The sequence below is a fragment of the Hibiscus syriacus genome, unplaced genomic scaffold (genome assembly GCF_006381635.1).
Source record: "Hibiscus syriacus cultivar Baekdansim isolate YM2019G1 unplaced genomic scaffold, ASM638163v2 tig00112428_pilon, whole genome shotgun sequence".
NCBI classification, from domain to species: domain Eukaryota; kingdom Viridiplantae; phylum Streptophyta; class Magnoliopsida; order Malvales; family Malvaceae; genus Hibiscus; species Hibiscus syriacus.
In genome coordinates, this window is record NW_024063329.1 from 273,708 (window position 1) to 286,126 (window position 12,419).

Sequence of the window (12,419 nt, forward strand, 5' to 3'; positions counted from 1 at the left end):
CAGCCTCCATCGTAGACCTGGAGACTGTCTTCTGCTTCCTCGAGCACCAAACTACAGGACACGCACCAAGATATACTACATGGCCAGAAACCGATCTTCGGTCATCAAGACTGCCTCCCCAATCTGCATCAGCAAACGCCACAACATCTAGTGCCTTGCTAGCACCTGTAAATGTGAGACCATAGTCCAATGTCCCAGCTAAATATCGGAGTATCCTCTTCACTGCAGCCATATGTAGCTCACGTGGAGCGTGCATGTACTGAGCAGTCTTGTTAACACTGAAGGCAACATCCGGTCGTGTATGACACACATACAAAAGAGCACCAACAATGCCCCGATACTCTCGAGCATTTGTTAATAATTCACCAGCGTCCTGTGTTAATTTTTGAGCACCAATCATCGGTGTAGCAGTGGGTGTAGCACCTAGTAAATTTGTTTTCTCTAGCAACTCAACTATATACTTCCTCTGAGACAACACCAAGGATTCATTTTTCCTCGTAACTTCAATGCCCAAAAAATAGGATAGCTCTCCTAAATCTTTTAAAGAGAATTGCAGCTTCAACGTTCTCACCACTTCATCAATAACATGAGAGGAGCCACCAGTAAGGATTATGTCATCGACATAGACAAGAATATAAGTAAAGCAATCTCCATTATCCTTAACAAATAGTGAGACATCAGCTCGAGACTCACTGAATCCCATCCTGATCAAACTGGTTTTAAGTTTATCATGCCAGTTCCTTGGTGCCTGTCGAAGACCATATAATGCTTTGTTAAGTTTACACACGAGCAAACTTCCATCAGCAGCATATTCCTCAAACCCAGGAGGTTGCTGCATAAAGACATCCTCGGTTAGATCACCATTCAAGAAAGCATTATTCACATCGATTTGTCGTAATGGCCAATTACTCGCAACAGCAATTGACAGCACTGTATTCAATATGGCAAACTTAACAACAGGACTATAGGTTTCTTTAAAATCGCAACCAGGTACTTGCGAGTATCCCTTTGCCACAAGCCTAGCTTTGTGTCTTTCCACAGTTCCATCAGGCCTTCTTTTTATTCGAAATAACCATTTGCATCCAATCACCTGACGATCTGTAGGCATCTTCACAACCGACCAAGTATTGTTCCTTTGCAGTGCATCAAACTCGGCCTGAACAGCTTCTGTCCAGCTAGAACTGTTGAGAGCCTCATAGACATTGTTCGGGACTTCACTCACAGCATTAGAGGTAAAAGCCTTTGGTTTGAATATGCCACATTTACTCATTGTCATCATCGGATGACTATTAACTTGTGCATCACACAAATTTTCTGCACCTTCTTCAGTGGTATTCAAGTCTTGAGTCTCACCATGTGTACTGACAACCTCAATCTGCTCAGTATTACTAGTATTTTGACCAGTGACTAAAAATTCACTCGCCGGTTGTTGCTGAGCACTCGACACATTATTAGCAGTCTCCACCTGATGACCTGAACTTGCACCAGGCAAACTACTGGAATAATTATTTGCATTATCTACTAAATTATGTTGAGACCCTGTGGTGTACCTTTCTTCTTGAAGTCTGCTAACATCAGTGACAATTTCGATTGAGCCAGATGGTTTGTTGATGGTTGATGTAGCAGCAGGTAACTGAGCACATTTCTTTGCAAATGGAAACTGACTCTCATCAAACACCACATGTCTTGTGATATAGATTCGACCATCATCAGCAAGACACTGAAAGCCTTTATGTCGAGTACTATAGCCTAATAAGGTGCATGGTTTGGACCTAAAGTCCAATTTGTGCTTCAAGTATGGTCTCAAATGAGGAAAACAGAGGCAACCAAATACTCTTAGCTGTCCATAAGCTGGTTTTTGATGAAATAGCTTCTCAAATGGTGATACACCATGCAAGACCCTTGTAGGCAGTCTGTTAATTAAATGAACTGCAGTAACAACTGCATACGCCCAAAATTTGATAGGCATCGACGCTTGAGCTAGCAACACAAGGGCTAGTTCTATCACATGACGATGCTTGCGTTCCACCACTCCATTCTGCTCAGAAGTGTGTGGACATGTGAGCCTGTGTGCAACACCTGCTTTCAACAAGCAGCTCGACAGCCTTCGATATTCACCTCCCCAATCGCTCTGAACAGCCTTGATGGGCAAACCAAACTGCACCTTAACCATCTGCTGGAACATTTCAAATGCACTAATTACTTGAGCTTTGTCTTTGAGCAGGTAAAGCCATGAGTGCCTGGTACATGCATCAACAAAGGTGACATAGTACTTGTAACCAGTCGAAGTAATATGTGAAGGTCCCAGAGGTCTGTGAAAACTAACTGAAAATGAGCATCATATACTGTTGTAGAAGCATGAAACGGCAATTTATGGCTCTTTCCCATTTGGCATGCAACACACGTTTTATTAACACTTGAAGGAAGAATTACATTTATTTCTTTACAAACTTTCACTAAGCTATCATGCGAAGGATGTCCCAAACGCTGATGCCACAAGTTATACACAGCTGTAGTCAGTTGTGTTGAGTAATTCTCTGCCTTGGAATTATCTTCAGGTGTTGAGTTAACTACAAAAGAGTATAAGCCACCATCTTCCTTTCCTCAAAGTAATATTGAACCGGTTTTCTCATCACGTACACAGCACTCATGCGCATGAAATTCAAGGAAAACGTTGTTATCCCTAGCAAGCTTCAACACCGACAGCAGATTCTTGGTTATTCTTGGAACATGCAACAGATCGGTTAACAACAGTACACGCGACAATGTAAATAGAGAAGATCTACCAACAGCTTGTACATCTAAAGCACCACCATCACCAACTAGTAATTTACCTGGATTATGAAAGTCCACTGTCTGTGAGATATTTGTGCCATCAGAGGTGACATGATGTGTGGCACTCGAATCCACCACCCAATGTTCACGAGCAACCTGTGACTTGAACTGATGAGCACCAGATTTTTGACTGGTATTGCAATCATATGAATTATCCTTGGCAGCATAGTACGCATTTCCTGACTCCTCCTTTGAATAATTGTTGTTGTTGGCTGTAACACCATGGAAGTCTTCATCAAACCGATGCCAACACCAGTCGACTAAATGACCTCGACCAGTCGATCGACCACGTGAGTACATTTGACGAGACACAGTGTTGCGATTAGACTGATCCACAGTCTTACTTGACATTTGCCCTTGAACCATATGTGCACTCATAGGAAGTGACTCAAGCGGATCACAAAACCCTGCTAATTGAGTCTCCGCATCCATCAGCATAGTGTAAATAGCGTCAAGAGACACCGATTCACGCATGGTTGTTATGACAGCCACAAAAGGTTGGTACTCACGAGGTAATCCCTTTAAAATGCTCGCAACATGCACTGCCTGTGACACAACACTGCCACACGATGCCAATGCATCGCACACTTCTTTAACGCGAGTAAGATAAACTCGCATGGACTCGTCTCATTTCTTAAGAGACTGAAGCTTGTAGTGCAAGCTGATGACCGCCGTTGTGGATCTGTTCGAGAAAAACTGAAGCACCGTGCTCCACACAGCAGAGGCTGTTTCAGCACCGACAAACTGAGGTAACAATTGTGGACTGATTGTTGACAGAAGCCAGGATGCAAGAGCACTGTCCTGAGCTACATATTCTTCATATAACTCGTTCAATACCTCCTCACCAATCACTAACCACCGTTTGTGACGGAGCAGTCATGGAGCCAGTGAGAAGTCGTTCAAGTCTATGGCTGCGAACGGTGAGAAGCACCTGTTGCTTCCACAACAGAAAATTTGATTCATCCAATACGACATTGACTCTTTTATTCGAGAAAGCCTTAGCATTCCTCGAAACCCCCTCCATTGAAGAAGCAAGCTGATCAACGCTCATTATGAGGACTCTTGTCAAGCAGCGGAAACAGAAGCGAGTCGTCCGGATCGTCCAGCGAAAGATACCATATTGAGATTTCCAAAGAAATGAAGTAATACAGAAAATGTATCTCACTTTTTTTATTTTTCAGTTAGATCTATTTATATACATCTATTAGCTGAGCTGGCTTAACAGCCCTTAACCAACTAACCAACTCACACCTCAACAACACACGTCTATATTCACACACAATCACACTCATGCATTACAAATATTCCAATAGAGCCGTACCTTCAAGCTCGGGAAAGGTATTCGGCAAGGAGATCCCTTATCGCCTTACCTCTTCAATCTGACAATGGAACGCCTCAGACACACAATCTCCAACCTCTCTCTTCCGGCGCTTGGTTAACCTTCAAATTAGCCCAGAATGGAACCCTGATTTCGCATTTTTTTCTTTGCCGATGATCTCATTTTGTATCTTAAGGCAGACTTGGCCCATGCCTCTTTGGTAGATGATGTTCTTTCCACTTTCGGAAAATACTCCGGTCACCAAGTTAGCAAGCAAAAAACAACCGTCTTCTTCTCTCCGAACAGGCATGTTTGCTTCCGTGATTCTATTTGTACAAAACTTGGCTTCCGGGAAGCGACCGATCTTGGAAGATATCTCGGTTTTCCTGTTCGACACTCCGAAAGATGGTTCTACCCTGGTGTTCGGCTCCTTTTGCCCCCGTCTTCAAGCGCTCCTCCACCGGGACAATCATGACCCCCTTATTTTCATATAACTCGTGCAATGTAAGGGTTGATGACTGCTCCTTTTATTATTGTCGTTGGTCTCGGGGTCTAATTTCAAAGACTGCTCCGTCTCGTGTTCATACAACCTTAGTAGTATCAACTTGGATCTATCTATTGCTCTTTGTGGAACCTGATGTCTGGTTCTTTCATTTCTCTCTTCAGCCTTGTAATATAAATTTTGAACGAACCACTCAAATGAAATAAGGGTAAATTGTAAATTTGGTAACTAAATTTTACTCTTTCTCCTATTTCACTTATTATATTTTAAATCTTTTTAATTTTCGCAATGAACTTGATACATTTGACTTTTTGGTCACATGATCGTAAAATGGTTAACGACGTTAAAGTTAACGATGTTAAAATGGACAGTTATATAGATGTAAAATGATATTGTTTTCGTTATTTTTTTTAAAACATCGTCTTTTTTAACGCCTCTAACTATTTAATGTCAGAGTGATCAAAATAGAAAAGAGAGTAAAATTCAGTGACCCAAAAAATCTAATGTATTATTCCTAATAAATACACCCTTTTATTTTCACTTCAACATCCTACTATAAAGATTTATTTAATTAAAACATTATTATTAATATACCAATAATTATTAAATGTTAGATTGAGATTGTAACAGTGACAGAGTCATGTAGGCCTCGGGGCCATTGCCCACAAATTTTTTTACCATTAAAAAATAAGGATAATAACTAATTTAGACCTTTAAATTTTGTTTTATTTTGATTTTGCCCCTCATTTTTATTGTTAATTATATTTTATCCCTCTGAACTAAAATCATGGCTCCGTCCCTTGATAGTAACATAATTTTATATAATAACTATTTCATTCCTCATAAGTTATACAATATATTAAATTATTTTAATTTGAAATAATTCAATATATTCAACTATTTATATGCATAATTTTAATCTTTGTTCGACTCCTAAAATATTTGTTCTTTCACTACAAATGTTAAATTATTTTATGTTTTCTTGTATAATAAACTACTGCTTTGATTTGATCAGCTTGATTGGTCTCCCGACTATAAGATATTATTTTATCAAGGCCCTCAATTATTAAAAGTACCAAAATGACCCTCTAACTATAAGGTGTTACCTTGTTGAGTCTCTCAACCATTAAAGGTTACAAAATGATTACATGACTATTCATTATGTTCCAAACTCGTCTATTTTTGTTAAAAAGTGGAGGGTGATATGAACATTAACCTGTTGACTATGATATGATAAAATTTGATCCTAAAAACTCATGACTATCATATCTTAGTCATCATGTTAACATTCAACTTAAACAACAATCAATTTTAAACAGAAAATGACAAGTTCAAAACATAATGAATAGTCAAGTGACCATTTTTAACTTTTAACAAAGCACCAATCTATAGTTGGAGAACAATTTTATAACTTTTAATAGTCGATGGACTTAATAAAGTAGTACCTTATAATCAGGGGATCATGTGTACTTCACCCTAAAATTTAATCTGTTTATATTTCTTTTAAAAATTTAGTATCCCTATATTTAAATTAAAAAATAAAATTCAATTGATAATACAATTAATAAACTTTCATTAAATGTAAATATGTAACATTTCAATATTCAAATGTATAGTTTAAAAATTCTCACAACGTTTTGACTGATAAAAATTTCTATTTGTGGAAAAAGATTAAATATAGGTATTTTGTAGTAATAAAACCCGTATCCTCCTTTCCGTTTTTGGTAAAATCGGAAATTAAGGGCGTTTGGTAATGGCCGATTAAATCAATGTAAGATCTGAGATTAACAATCAATTAACACTAATGATAATAATAATTAAGGATCTGAGTCTGTCACCTTGTTTAAGTGTTATTCTGATTTGGCTTTCAAGGGCTTGGTAGTTGACACACTCGCCGTCCACCGCCGTAATGTCCGCCGTGATGTGGATGATCATCCGCCGTGCCGGAATGGTTTTCATGATCATCTCCCTCTCCGCTTTGCTTCTTTATAATCCCTCCGGCCCCCTCCGTTTCCTTCGTTTGTCGTCGTCTTGCTCTCGTCCTTTGTGTTCCCAACCTCTTCCTCCGGTTCGTTCCTCTTCCTTTCTCACGTATAACGACTAAAGAGATTATTTAACCTGAGATTACCTATTTTGATCCGATAAAGTTTAGGGGTTTTAATAAAATTTAGATCAGGTCAGGTCGAATCTTGTAAATGACAATATCATATCGAATTATAAATAATTCATATTATAAATAAAACATCTTCGACCCAACCTGATTTAATGTATTAGTATAATTTCATCTAAATTTTTTAGATAATTACTATAATATTTCATCTCTATAGGATTTCTTTTTAATTAAGTTGAGTCAGAATTTTATCGAATGAATATATTTTTTTATATATTTATGTCGAGTCAGACCATGTTGAATTAAGAATGAGTATTTCACCTAGATTCGACAAGTTTCGATCTGACTCGATCCGGTCAAGCCAATTTTTTTATTTTGAAAATTTGAGTTCGGGTTGCATCAAGTCATACTTTTTAAGGATGTAGCCGGGTCAAGTTCAGATTTAGAGTGAAAAATTTGATTTGACCTGACATGACATACTATTATAATTATCTCCTAAATATTTAGGGATAATTACAATAATATCTTATTCTATTTTATTTTTTTCAATTAGATCCTTATTTTACATAATAAAAAATATATTTTTAATATATATATATAGTTCCGGTCAGATTGAGTGTGAGTTTTATCCTAAAAATCAAGTCAAATTTTGAGTTAAGTGAACTAAAAACTCAACCGACTCATAGCTATCCCTAGGTCGTGTAGGAAAATTCAGATTAGGTCGAGTGTAGATGGAAGGAAAGGAATGTAGTCCTCGAATTAGGTTTAGATGGAGAGTCTATAATTTTCAAATCAAATCAAGTTTAGATAAAAGATTTATACTTTTCGAGTCGAGTTAGTCACAAACCCGATCTAATCGATCATTTGCGAACTCTACCTAAGACCCAAGTTAGAATCCTTGAATATATTTACAATTAAAATCATTGTGGGTAAACTACGTAGTTAATATTTAAACTATCAATTTTAGACAATTTTAGTACCTAAACTTTTTTTAAATCGTACCTAACGTTTTCATTTCATTTCAGTATCCGTCGTTAAAAATATAACACATTTAACACCTAAACTATCAGTTTCTGTTCCTTTTAGTGCCTAAAGTTTTAATTTTTTGAAAACTTAACATAAAATTTTGAACGAGATACTACAATGAAACAAAACTAAACTTTTTAACGGTGGGGAACTAAAATGGATCAAAAATTAAATTTTAAGTATGATTTTCAAAAAATTGAAGTTTAGGTACTAAACACATAATTTGCCCCAATTGTTTTCTTCTGCAGAAAGCCCTTGTGAGGCTCAACCAAGTTCTGAAGAGAGCTTCGATGAAGAACAACACCGTCGTTCTAACGACGTTGAACAGTGCATGGGTCACACCCAATTCGGTGCTCGACATTTTTCTGACGAGCTTCAAGCTCGGAAACGGCACACGGAGGTTCTTGAGGCATCTGGTGATCATCGCCTTGGACCAGAAGGCGTACAATCGTTGCCGGATCGTGCACCGCCATTGCTTTGCCCTCCGCACCCACGGCGTCGATTTCCATGAAGAAGCTTATTTCATGACGCCGAATTACCTGAACATGATGTGGCGAAGGATTGATTTCTTAAGAATCATCCTCGAGCTGGGTTACGATTTCATCTTCACGGTATTCATCTTCTCTGTTTTTTTTTTCTCGAGGTAAAACGAGGGGTTAATTTTAAACTTTTTAAATATAAGGATCAAATCTTAAATTTTACCAAATTGTGAAAACCGGTGGCATATGTTAACCTTTTATACCTAAATAAATCCTTGGATAAACTATGCATTTAGTTTATAAACTATCAGTTTTAGTCCATTTTAATACCTAAAATTTCATTTTTTTTAAATCATACCTAATGTTTAGTTTTCATTTCATTTTAGTACCCGTTAAAATTTAACTCATTTAGTACCTAAACTATCAGTTTTGGTCCGTTTTAGTAGCTAAACTTTGAATCTTTTCAAAACTTAACATGAAATTTTGAATAGGAACTAAAATAAAACAAAAACTAAAGTTTTCAAAACTAAGGATTTGTCTAGCAAAAGTAATAAAATTCAGGTACTTGTTTAATATTTCACCTTTTAATTTTTGTTCTCTGATTATTTAACATGGTTGATCTTTCCAGGATGCTGATATCCTGTGGTTCAGGGATCCATTTACACGGTTCTTGCCCGACCCCGATTTCCAAATAGCTTGCGACTATTACAAAGGTTCATCCGACGACGTCGAAAACAACCCTAATGGCGGATTCTATTACGTAAAGTCCAACAACCGGACCATAGCATTCTACAGATTCTGGTTTTCTTCACGTGAAACTTATCCCAAACATCACGACCAAGCTGTTCTCGACAAGATCAAGTCCCATCCTTACATCTCGGAGAAAATCCGGTTGCGGATCAAGTTCTTGGACACGGCGTACTTCGGCGGTCTCTGCGAACTCAGCAAGGATTTGAACAAGGTCTGCACCATGCATGCGAATTGCTGCTATGGGATGCTTAACAAGCTCAATGACATGAAGATCATGCTTCAAGATTGGAGGACTTTCAATTCGTTGCCGCCTAAACATCGGAACGTGTCGATTTTCACGTGGCGAGTCCCTCGGTTCTGCAGGTAAACTCGGGATTGTTTTCTTTTAAAGTGTTTATTGCATGAAGAGCAACTGAAGAAGGGATTCCTGTTCTTATTCCAGGTTATAATGCAACCGTCGCCGGAGATATACCGATGTTCAACGAGATTGGAAGTTGTATTGATGTTTAAATTAAGCTTTCTTGGTCCCTCTTGACTTTAGTGTTAAGGCACTACATAGGTTCAATTTTGGTTCAACCCATGTCTGGCTTATGAACTTAAAAAGGTCATTCATAGTGCATCTACAATTTCATTTATTTATATATTATACACGTTGAAGTAGTCAATATTATACCGGTCGGTCTCCGGCAGCTAAAAGATCATTTCCGAAGCCCCGGAAAATTGTTCACATATCTGTTCTAAATTTCTAATCAGCTTCCATTACAGGAAACGTAATCTTACACATGGACAGCTAAACAATACAAGAAACGCTTATTTATAAGGATTCCCAATGTGTGCTATCAAATAGGCTATACAAAAATACCATGCATGGAAATAAAACCAACCCTGCATGACCAAATGTAAGAGAAAGACGTAAGATCGGTACATATATTGTTTATCAGATGCTAACAGATACATATAAAGTATGGGGTGCATGGAAAATTCACATCTGAATATTAGCTTCGTTTTTGGAAAGAAAAGTGATGATGGCCTAACCTTGCCATGCATCAAATCATCTCTCCAAGATCCCTGGAAGACATCCCCATTACTGAAATAGAATGTTCCCACACCTGACCTCTTACCATAGCGCCACATACCATCATAAATGTTTCCATCGCCAAGAACAAGACGACCCTATATAAAAATTACTCAACCGTCATCTGAGTTCAGCTCCCAATAAAATAATATACATCCTTCACAAATGGACACAAATGGAGTTCTGTCGAATAAACCAGGGCCATATCAAAGTACCTTTCCTTCGGGAAGACCCCCTTGGCATCGTCCCCTGTAGACTCCGCCTCTATAATGCATCTCCACAATAGGACTCCACTTTTTCGGCGAGTCTCGTTCGGCTTCCTGTATTAATAATTACAACCAAAATCTTAATGCACTCATCACTTAAATACCTTAAAGCTGAACGAAATGAAAAAGATTGAACATTAGAAATCACTTGAACAAAATGCAGATTACCAGCATAGAAGCCGCACGAGCAGAAAGTACTCCTTGCTTTTTAGGAATACCAGCCTTTCCCTTTAATACTGTAGATCCGTTGTTATAAATTTCCCTCATCGCTTCAAAACTTGCATCGGTCAATGCACCCCAAGGCCTACTTGAACTGGGAATTGATGGGGCTTTGACACCATTTTCAGATCTAGATTCTGAAAATTCCTTGGCATTCACTGTTTTAACACCCTCTTTCAGTTCTCCTGAAGACTTTTGCTCCGACAGGAAGGCGGAAGATGCAGAGATTATCGAGCACTGGTGTAGCTTCTGAGTCAGCTGCTCTTTCTTTGGCCCACTCCTTCGCAAGCTGATTCCCGGGACCCAAGTTCCATCAATTCAGTGATTCCCGACGGAAAGCAGGAATACCTGGACAACATTTTTGACCATAGTTCAGAATAGAAATGAGCTGATTCAGTTTTCTAATATGAAATATCTGCAAGTTCTTTAGAGGTTACACAGACGAACATGACTCATCAAATTGTTAATAGTTAATGCCATTGCTACCTTTCGAATTTTCCTCGTAATAGCTGGAAAAGTCAGTTTTTCCATCTAAAAAAGCAACCTCGTTTTGATCAGATCCACTGTCGTAATTTCTACAATAGATAAAACATTTATAACTTTATAAGTTTTTTTTTATGGAGAGGGAACCTTAAAAGACATTAAAGTACAAATGAGTTACAACTTAATCTCAAAGTGTAGATATCACCGAATTTGTTGTTCGGTACATCCTCAATTTCACTAGCGTCATCATCAAAACCTCCAGATATGCATTCTAAAGCTACTTTGTTTCCTATTTCATTGGAATCTGTCCTATTCATCGTCTTGACATCTTCTTTGAAAGTATCATTTGACAGTGAAGGATCTCTCCTCAATAGATTAAAAACAAATGGGAAACGTTGTGCTAGTCTATTGAAGAAGCCGTTTTTTGTTGAAGTTTGTTCTTCAAGATTACTGCAATTACAATAATTTGTTCTTACTTTTTAATCTATAGTTTTTCTCAGCTTCGTGGGGTTTCAAAAGAGATGATTGGTAGCTGAGAAAAATATTGAAGAACATAAGAAAAAATGGGGTTTGTTTCACAGATGGAAGCATCTTTCTCGTCAGAGCTTTTGTTTGGCTTTAGAGAAGATAGTCAACAACAACATTCCACATGACCAACTTCAGCTATAGGGCCACCTCCGCCATCGCTGTCACAGAAGAGAAAGAGAAACCAATCAGGAACACCAAGCAAGTATCCAAATAAGTAAACCCTAAGTTTAGAAGTGGTAGCACTGTCTCCCAAGAGCCTAATGGCAACAAACAGGTTCATCTGTGAGGTATGCAACAAAGGGTTCCAAAGGGAGCAAAACCTACAGCTTCACAAAAGAGGACATAATCTGCCATGAAAGCTTACACAGAAGACCATAAAAGAAGTAAAGAATAAGGTATATGTCTGTTGGATCATAAACTTGATCCATTATGGGAGCCTAAACCCAAACCCAAACTAAATTGATGTCATTGCTTACATCATTTAAGTAATGATGTCATTGTTTACATCAATTTAGTTAGGTGAGAGTTAGATATTTGTTGAATTTGTAATTGTTTAAATTAGTTTATTTGTGTGGTTTAGGATTGTTCTTGAGTAGTATAAATACCCCTCCCCATTTTAGTTTTAAGCATCAAGAAAAATTAAGAACTTCTAAGTGAGTGAAGAAGCAAAGTCTTATAAGAATGAGTTGTAGTTCTTGGTTTTGAGTGAGAGTGATCTTGTAATATTTGTTTGAGTTTCAATAAAAGTTGTTTGTGTGAGTGTTTTATTTCCAACAAAGTGGCATCAGAGCGACTTTGAAAGATCGAAGGTTTCGACGAGAGGAATTC

General features: G+C 37.8%; 2 protein-coding genes across 2 annotated transcripts; one reads left to right on the top strand and one right to left on the bottom strand.

The window, feature by feature from the left end:
• The first annotated feature begins 6,562 nt into the window (after positions 1-6,562).
• On the top strand, positions 6,563-9,530 carry LOC120179506 (uncharacterized protein At4g15970-like). The gene is made up of 4 exons (XM_039185084.1): positions 6,563-6,723; positions 8,040-8,402; positions 8,899-9,383; positions 9,428-9,530. Exons 1-4 carry the CDS (start codon positions 6,565-6,567, stop codon positions 9,528-9,530), a joined length of 1,110 nt encoding a protein of 369 aa, XP_039041015.1. The 5' UTR covers positions 6,563-6,564.
• A 300-nt stretch (positions 9,531-9,830) lies between these two features.
• LOC120179507 (protein ACCUMULATION AND REPLICATION OF CHLOROPLASTS 3-like) lies at positions 9,831-11,871 on the bottom strand. Its single transcript, XM_039185085.1, has 7 exons — positions 11,774-11,871; positions 11,288-11,513; positions 10,929-10,981; positions 10,530-10,869; positions 10,311-10,415; positions 10,056-10,193; positions 9,831-9,905 (listed from the first exon to the last, which is right to left on the bottom strand). The coding sequence occupies exons 1-7, from the start codon at positions 11,869-11,871 to the stop codon at positions 9,831-9,833; spliced, it is 1,035 nt and encodes a 344-aa protein (XP_039041016.1).
• Between the last annotated feature and the right edge of the window lie 548 nt (positions 11,872-12,419).

What these genes read in the sequence shown, in the direction of transcription:
- LOC120179506 (XM_039185084.1), top strand. Translation starts at nt 6,565, where the DNA reads ATGTCCGCCGTGATGTGGATGATCATCCGCCGTGCCGGAATGGTTTTC. An exon ending in GTTCCCAACCTCTTCCTCCG is followed by an intron (nt 6,724 to 8,039) that starts GTTCGTTCCTCT and finishes TTTCTTCTGCAG; the next exon opens with AAAGCCCTTGTGAGGCTCAA. An exon ending in CGAGTCCCTCGGTTCTGCAG is followed by an intron (nt 9,384 to 9,427) that starts GTAAACTCGGGA and finishes TATTGCATGAAG; the next exon opens with AGCAACTGAAGAAGGGATTC.
- LOC120179507 (XM_039185085.1), bottom strand. Translation starts at nt 11,871, where the DNA reads ATGAACCTGTTTGTTGCCATTAGGCTCTTGGGAGACAGTGCTACCACT. An exon ending in TTGCTTGGTGTTCCTGATTG is followed by an intron (nt 11,514 to 11,773) that starts GTTTCTCTTTCT and finishes TTGTAATTGCAG; the next exon opens with TAATCTTGAAGAACAAACTT. An exon ending in ATGATTTGATGCATGGCAAG is followed by an intron (nt 9,906 to 10,055) that starts GTTAGGCCATCA and finishes TTGGTCATGCAG; the next exon opens with GGTTGGTTTTATTTCCATGC.